Genomic DNA, 8,445 nt, shown 5'->3' with positions numbered 1-8,445 from the left:
CAAAAGTGGTGCTGATGGCAATGGCCAGATCCAGTGGGGATGGGTGATCATGTTCATGATGGGCGTGGTGCACAGTAGGCATGTGAGGCACACAGTGGGCATGCAGGGTGCACAACAGAGTCCTGGCGTCCTCTTGTTTACAACAAGGCTTTGGTCTGCTCAGGGCTGGCCATGCAGGGGCCCTGCCACGTGTCCACCCACCTGCTGGCGCATTGTGGCTCAGCTGAGGAGCCTGGCTGAGGGGCGCTGTTCTGGACACAGGATGCCAACCGAGGCTGGTCTGAGTCCGTCCAAGGCCTTGTGTCTGTGTGGGAGCTGTGGCCCCATGTCTGGGTGTCTTGTGTGTGTCTCCCCGAGACTCTGTCCCAGGTGTTGTATTCTGTCTCTTTCCGTGTCTTTGTGTGAGTTCCCATGTGCCTGTCCCTGAGTCCCTGTGTGTCCTTGTGTGTGCCTGTTCTTGTGTCTGAGTTCCTGTGTGTATCTCTGTCACTGTGTCTGAGCCAGTCTCTGTCCAGGCTCTGTGAGTCTGAGCCTCTCTCTGTCGTTCATCACTAGGTGTGTGCCCTGGTCTTGTGTCTGTCTCCATCTAGCGTGGGCCCTGGTGACCCCCCTTCCCTGTGGCCCCCTCCTCCAGCCTGTGTGGCGCCTCCCCTTCTGGAGCTGCAGCCTCCTCCCCTCCCCCAGCTCTGCGCTAGGCTGCTGCGTCTAGTCTGGCGTCTACTGAGAAGGAGCAGCTGCCACCGCCGCTGTCACCGTCGCCCCATCCAGACGGGGGGCTGAGGCGGGGAGGGGGTCCCAGCCCTGCTCTGCCATCCAGCCAAGGGTTAGGGTCTCCAGTGTCCCGGCTCCCGGGAGGTTGCAGAGGTAAGGCTTGAGTTGCTGGGGGTCGGGTGTGGGGGTGACCTGCAGACAGCCTGCGGCTCTCCGGCAGGACTGCGGAGGGACAGGAGGCGGCCGTGCGCTCGGCCACCCTGTGTTCTGTCCCAGGTGTTTCTGGGCACGTCTTAGCCCCTTTTGTGCCTGCGTGTGCCTGAGGGCATGTTTGGGCATCTGTGTGTGTGTGTGCACCCATGTGCCCCTGCGCCTGTGAGCACACGGGTGGCTGCGTGTCCCTGAGTCCCTGTGGGTGGACACGTGTCCTGGTGTGTAACTACGTCCACACATCCCATGTGGGAGTCTGCAAGGCAGATGAGACTGTGTCCCTGTGTGTACGTACGTGCCTCTGTGTTTGTGTGTCCCTGTCTGTACGTACATGTCTGCATGTCTCCATGAGTTGCTGTGTGTGTGTGCGTGTGCCTGTGTTCCTGTGTGTGTACCCGTGTGTGCCTGTGTGTCCCTGCATATACAGGCGTGTCTCTGTGCTTTGTGTATCCCTGTGTGTGCATGTGTCCCTGTGTGTGTGTGCATGTGTCCCTCTGTGTCTGCGGCTACCCACGGGCATCCATGTGCCTGCTGGGCCACACACACTGTGCGCGGAGGCCGTGGTGGGGTGGGTGTTGGGTCTGCAGTCATATGTCCCTGTGCCCTCCCAGGTACCGAGTGGCTTCCCACGCAGGGCAGCAGCATGGAGTCCCTCTTCCCTGCCCCGTTCTGGGAGGTCCTCTATGGCAGCCACCTGCAGGGCAACCTGTCCCTCCTGAGCCCCAACCGCAGCCTGCTGCCCCCCCACCTGCTGCTCAACGCCAGCCACGGCGCCTTCCTGCCCCTCGGGCTCAAGGTCACCATCGTGGGGCTCTACCTGGCCGTGTGTGTCGGGGGGCTGCTGGGGAACTGCCTCGTCATGTATGTCATCCTCAGGTAGGCTGGGCCCCGCTGAGGTCCCTGCCTGGTGAGACCCACACGGCTGCAGAGGGAAAACCGGCAGGGGCTGTTCTGGCTGGGCTGGCTGGTGGGGATTTCCTGTTCCCCCATGCAGTTCCTGGTCGTCCTGACATGGGGCAGGGTCAGTCCTGAGGCCCAGGAAACTCAGCTCCTCGGGGTGGGGGCACCTGACTAGAGGGAGAGGAGGAGGAGGGGACCAGCCCTGCCTGCCCAGGCTTGGCGGGGAGGAGGGCGCAGCTCTGTCCCAGACGGAACATTACCCTGACTCCTGACAGATGACACTCCCTGGTCTGAGCCATGGGCCCGGCTCCCAGCCGAGCCGCCGTGTGAGGACCTCGTGGGTCCCACAGCAGCCCCGAGAAGCAGCTCGTCAGCCCATTCCCGGGCTGGTGCTGGGCGGGTGCCGGAAGCCCCTTCCCTCTGGCTCCAGGGCTCCGGGTTCACAACTGGTGTCTGGGCCCACGCCAGCGTCTGTCAGTGCTCAGAGTGGGCTGCGGGGCGGGGAGATGTCACAGGGGAACAGTGTGGGGGAGTGTGAGGACAGAGTGAGGACAGTGTGGGGACAGTGTGGGGACAGTGTGGAGGTTCAGTGTGGGGGCACAGTGTGGGTGGACAATGTGGGGACAGTGTGGTGGGGACAGTGTGGAGGTTCAGTGTTGGGGCACAGTGTGGGTGGACAATGTGGGGACAGTGTGGTGGGGACAGTGTGGGGACAGTGTGGGGGACATTGTGGTGGGGACAGTGTGGGGACAGTGTGGTGACAGTGTGGGGGACAGTGTGGGGGGCAGTGTGGGGACAGTGTGGAGGGACAGTGTAGAGGGACAGTGTGGGGACAGTGTGGAAGGACAGTGTAGAGGGACAGTGTGGGGACAGTGTGGGGGGACAGTGTGGTGGGTACAGTGTGGGGACAGTGTGGGGGACAGTGTGGAGGGACAGTGTGGGGACAGTGTGAGGGGACAGTGTGGAAGGACAGTGTAGAGGGACAGTGTGGGGACAGTGTGGAAGGACAGTGTAGAGGGACAGTGTGAGGACAGTGTGGGGGACAGTGTGGTGGGGACAGTGTGGGGACAGTGTGGGGGGACAGTGTGGGGACAGTGTGGAGGGACAGTGTAGAGGGACAGTGTGGGGACAGTGTGAAGGGTAGGTGTAGAGGGACAGTGTTGGGACAGTGTGGGGACAGTGTGGAGGGACAGTATAGAGGGACAGTGTGGGGACAGTGTGGAGGGACAGTGTAGAGGGACAGTGTGGGGACAGTGTGGAGGGACAGTGTAGAGGGACAGTGTGGGGACAGTGTGGAGGGACAGTGTAGAGGGACAGTGTGGGGACAGTGTGGGGACAGTGTGGAGGGACAGTGTGGGGACAGTGTGAGGGGACAGTGTGGAAGGACAGTGTAGAGGGACAGTGTGGGGACAGTGTGGAAGGACAGTGTAGAGGGACAGTGTGAGGACAGTGTGGGGGACAGTGTGGTGGGTACAGTGTGGGGACAGTGTGGGGGGACAGTATGGGGACAGTGTGGAGGGACAGTGTAGAGGGACAGTGTGGGGACAGTGTGAAGGGTAGGTGTAGAGGGACAGTGTTGGGACAGTGTGGGGACAGTGTGGAGGGACAGTATAGAGGGACAGTGTGGGGACAGTGTGGAGGGACAGTGTAGAGGGACAGTGTGGGGACAGTGTCGAGGGACGGTATAGAGGGACAGTGTGGGGACAGTGTGGAGGGACAGTGTAGAGGGACAGTGTGGGGACAGTGTGGGGAGCGCGTGGAGGCCCAGTGCGGGGACAGGGTGAGGGGACAGTGGGGAAGGACAGTGTAGAGGGACAGTGTGGGGACAGTGTGGAAGGACAGTGTAGAGGGACAGTGTGAGGACAGTGTGGGGGACAGTGTGGTGGGTACAGTGTGGGGACAGTGTGGGGGACAGTGTGGGGACAGTGTGGAGGGACAGTGTAGAGGGACAGTGGGGGGACAGTGTGAAGGGTAGGTGTAGAGGGACAGTGTTGGGACAGTGTGGGGACAGTGTGGAGGGACAGTATAGAGGGACAGTGTGGGGACAGTGTGGAGGGACAGTGTAGAGGGACAGTGTGGGGACAGTGTGGAGGGACAGTGTAGAGGGACAGTGTGAGGACAGTGTGGAGGGACAGTGTAGAGGGACAGTGTGAGGACAGTGTGGAGGGACAGTGTAGAGGCACAGTGTGGGGACAGTGTGGGGACAGTGTGGGGACAGTGTGGAGGGACAGTGTGGGGATAGTGTAGAGGGACAATGTGGGGACAGTGTGGGGACAGTGTAGAGGGACAGTGTGAGGACAGTGTGGAGGATAGCATGAGGACAGTGTGGGGGACAGTGTGTGGGGACGGCATGGGGACAGTGTGGGGACAGTGTGGGTGGAGAGTATGGGGACAGCATGGGGGCGGTGTGGGGATGTGCACGTGTGCATGTGCATACCTGCATATGTGAGTGTGCACATACGTGTGTACATGCATGTGAGCGTGCACTCGCGTATGTGTGTACACGTAAGTGTGAGTGTGCACATGCACGCTGTACATGTATGTGTGAGCATGCACCCGTATGTGTGCATGGTGTGTGTGTTGGTGTGTGTGGGGTGCATGCTCAGGCAAGGGGCGGGGAGGAGCAGCTGCCCCCTCCCCAGTGCTGACCCTCAGGGGACTGGACTCACACGCCCCTTCGTGGCTGGAGGAGGTGTTGTGGGTGAGAGGTGCAGCAGTCTGGATGGTCCGTCTGTCCTTCTTGTTGTTAGTGCTTCTCCTCTGTGTCTCCCTCGCTGGGGCATCCCAGCTCCCAGAGCCACGTCCTGGATTTCAGCAGACAAGGAAGGTTGTCTTGCCACAGGCAGCCCCCAGAGAGAGGGATGTGCAGGAACTGTTGTGACTGCGCTGGCCCGAGAGGCAGCACAGTACACTCTGAGCCAGCGGACTGGGGTGGGCTCCCTCAGAATTCAGAAACACCCAGTTCCAAGGCCTGCTCTTTTTTAAAGACTGTTTTTTTAGAGCAGTTTTAGGTTCACAGCAAAATTGACAGGAAGGTACAGAGATTTCCCATATACCCTCTGCCCCCACACATGCATAGCCTCCCCCATTACCAATATCCCCCACCAGATGGTGCATTTGTCATAACTGATGAACCTACATTGACACATCTTATCACCCGGAGTCTGTAGTTTACAGTAGGGGTCATTCTTTGTGTTGTACATTGTGTGGGTTTGCACAAACGTATGAGGACATGTGTCCATCACTATAGTATCACACAGAGTAGTTTCACTACCCTAAAAATCCCCTGTGCTCCGCCTATTCATCACTCCCCACCTCTCTACCCCTGGCAACCACTCATCTTTTTACTGTCTCCGTAGTTTTGCCTTTTCCAGAATGTTGTATAGTTAGAATGATGCAGTACATAGCCTTTTCAGACTGGCTTCTTTCACTGAGTGATGTGCGTTTAAGGTTCCTCCATGTCTTTTCATGGCTGGACAGCTCATTCTTTTTAGCGCTGAATAATATTCCATTGTCTGGATGGACCACAGTTTATTTGTCCATCTACCTACTGAAGGACATTTTGGTTGCTTCCAAGTTTTGGCAATTGTGAGTAAAGCTGCTACAAATATCCATGTGCAGGTTTTTGTGTGGACATAAGTTTTCACCTCCTCTGGGTAAATACCAAGGAGTGCAATTGCTGGATTGTATGGTAAGAGTCTGTGTAGATTTGTAAGAAACCACCAAACTGTCTTCCAAAGTGACTGCCTCATTTTGCATTCCCACCAGCAACAAATTAGAGTTCATCTTGCTCCACATCCTCGCCAGCATTTGGTGTCAGTGTTCCAGATTTTGGCCATTCTAATAGATGTGTAGTGGTATCTCGTTGTTTTAATTTGCATTTCCCTGATGACATAGGCTGTTGAGCATCTTTTCGTGTGCTTCTTTGCCATCTGTGTATCTTCTTTGGTGAGGTGTCTGTTCAGGTCTTTGGCCCATTTTTTAGCTGGGTTGTCTCTTTTCTTTTTGTTGAGTATTGAGAGTTCTTGGTGTATTCTGGATAGCAGCCCTGTATCAGATTTGCCTTTAGCAAATCTTTTCTCCCATCTGCTGCTGGTCTTCTTTCTCTCTTGACCCTCTCTGCTTTTTACCAGCTCCATGGCCTGGAGAAGGCCACTCAGATCCTCTGAGCCTGCGTGTCCACCTGCATAGAGTGGGGATCAAAATGGCATTTTTGGAATCTTAAATGAGATAAAATCCATGTGAGGAGCTTGGTACTGGCATCTGCCGTCATCATTGTCATTGTTGTTATTTGGTCATGATTAAGGCTTCTTTATGCTTATTCTTGATCCCTCTCTAAGAGGCAGAACTAAACCCCAGGTTCCTTCATGCGGCTTATTTGACGTGGAATTGTTGTCTCTTGTGCTGCCACTGCCACCACACCACCATCGCCACTGTCACACTGTTAATTCATTAACAAATACTTATGAAGCACCCACAATTTTCAGAGCCCTGTTCCAGGTGCTTGGATACAGTCAGACCCCATTAGCACTCCTCCCATCCCTGTCACCGTTTCCTGTCTTGATCACTAGACCACAGTGTGGACTGAAGGCCTCCGATGTGCTCTGGCAGACTCTGGAGCCCTGGAAACCTCTGGCAGCTGCAGGGCCAGCATTTCTGTCCGTGAAGGGTCTTGGGGGAGAGTTGAAGGGGGGAGGACTGGTTCCTTCTCTATGATTCCTACTCCTTTGCTCCCATGCAGAGTCAGGCATGTGCTCTGCTGCGCCACACCTGACTTTTCCAAAGCAGACCAGTCATTGGGTTCAGAACTCGTGTGTGTGTGCTCAAAGTACTTGAAGAGCTTGTGAAAACGTTTGCCCCCAGGCTCCATGCCCTCAGGCTGAGCCTGGGAGCCTGTGCTTTAGCAAGGGTCTCAGAGTGGGTGCCTCTCATGGTGGCCGACGAGAAGGGCCCCTTGCCCTTTGCTGCCAGGTCCCCCCTGAGTGAAGCCTTCCTTCCCCTGTGCCCACTGCAGACACACCAAGATGAAGACAGCTACCAACACCTACATCTTTAACCTGGCCCTGGCGGACACCCTGGTGCTGCTCACCCTGCCCTTCCAGGGCACGGATGTCCTCCTGGGCTTCTGGCCATTTGGGAACGCCCTGTGCAAGACAGTCATTGCCATCGACTATTACAACATGTTCACTAGCACCTTCACGCTGACTGCCATGAGTGTGGACCGCTACGTGGCCATCTGCCACCCCATCCGTGCCCTCGATGTCCGGACATCCAACAAGGCCCAGGCTGTCAACGTGGCCATCTGGGCCCTGGCCTCCGTTGTCGGCGTTCCTGTTGCCATCATGGGCTCGGCACAGGTGGAGGATGAAGGTCAGTGGGGTGGGTTCTCCTCCCCAGCGCCGTGCTTCTCGCCCACCTGCCCTGACCCCACTTCTCTCCCCACAGAGATTGAGTGTCTGGTGGAGATCCCCACCCCACAGGACTACTGGGGCCCTGTGTTTGCCATCTGCATCTTCCTCTTCTCCTTCATTGTCCCCGTGCTCATCATCTCCATCTGCTATAGCCTCATGATCCGGCGGCTGCGCGGGGTCCGCCTGCTCTCCGGCTCCCGCGAGAAGGACCGGAACCTGCGGCGCATCACGCGGCTGGTGCTGGTGGTGGTGGCTGTGTTTGTGGGCTGCTGGACACCTGTCCAGGTCTTTGTGCTGGTCCAAGGGCTGGGCGTGCAGCCGGGCAGTGAGACCGCGGTGGCTATCCTGCGTTTCTGCACCGCGCTCGGCTATGTCAACAGCTGCCTCAACCCCATCCTCTATGCCTTCCTGGACGAGAACTTCAAGGCCTGCTTCCGCAAGTTCTGCTGCACCTCTGCCCTGCACCGGGAGATGCAGATGTCTGACCGCGTGCGCAGCATTGCCAAGGATGTGGCCCTCGCCTGCAAGACCTCTGAGACAGTGCCGCGGCCTGCATGACTAGGCGTGGACCTGCCCATGGTGCCTGTCAGCCCGCAGAGCCCGTCAACACCCAACACAGAGCTCACCCAGGTCACTGCTCTCTAGGCTGACACACAACCTGAGACCTGAGCATCACCAGCCTCATCGGGCTTCCCTGTGGCCCCAGAGGGTCTGGTGACATTATGGGACAAGTCAGAGCATTATGGCTGCCACCATGGCCCTGGTCATACTAAAGCTGACCTCCTGGTAGGAGGGCAGGGATGCAAGGACTCACCCGGGAGCATGATCAGCCAGAGCCCATGCTGACCCTTCCGTGCTTCATGGGCCTCTCTGGCCTCTCCCCTGCTGCACCCTGCGTGCTCCAGGGGGCACTCACCTGGAGCTGCGACAGCAGCATGTGCAGTCCTATGTGCCCCTTGTGCTGTGTGCTGTCTGCATGGAGCCCTGTAGCATCTTCTCTTGGCAGCTGGAGGAGCTTGATGCTGCCTGGAGAGCACAGTGGGCGTCTCTGGGCAGTGGAACTCGCCCTGAGCATGAAGCTGGTGATATGGGCTTGCTCGTGCCGCATTCTGCTGCCACTTCCTCATCCCCCACTCCCACTTTCATTCAGAGGCTTCTCAGTGAGCCTCTGCCCTCCGGAAGCGCAATGAACTATCGTGCTGCAGACATGGGG

General features: G+C 57.7%; 1 protein-coding gene across 3 annotated transcripts; it reads left to right on the top strand.

Annotated features, from left to right (window-relative positions):
- Positions 1-229: 229 nt before the first annotated feature.
- OPRL1 (opioid related nociceptin receptor 1) lies at positions 230-7,790 on the top strand. Of its 3 annotated transcripts, XM_004430168.3 has the most exons (4): positions 230-327; positions 1,556-1,797; positions 6,836-7,191; positions 7,267-7,790. In XM_004430168.3, exons 2-4 carry the CDS (start codon positions 1,565-1,567, stop codon positions 7,788-7,790), a joined length of 1,113 nt encoding a protein of 370 aa, XP_004430225.1. In that variant the 5' UTR covers positions 230-327; positions 1,556-1,564. The 3 variants fall into 3 exon arrangements, with proteins under 3 accessions (XP_004430225.1, XP_087300992.1, XP_087300993.1); XM_087444866.1 differs by lacking the exon at positions 230-327 and having other exon boundaries at positions 1,565-1,782; XM_087444867.1 differs by lacking the exon at positions 230-327 and having other exon boundaries at positions 1,689-1,828.
- The last annotated feature ends 655 nt before the right edge of the window (positions 7,791-8,445 follow it).

The sequence above is a fragment of the Ceratotherium simum genome, chromosome 21, assembly GCF_057802395.1.
Source record: "Ceratotherium simum simum isolate JZ-2026a chromosome 21, ASM5780239v1, whole genome shotgun sequence".
Taxonomy (NCBI): domain Eukaryota; kingdom Metazoa; phylum Chordata; class Mammalia; order Perissodactyla; family Rhinocerotidae; genus Ceratotherium; species Ceratotherium simum.
This window is presented reverse-complemented; position numbering and strand designations above follow the sequence as displayed.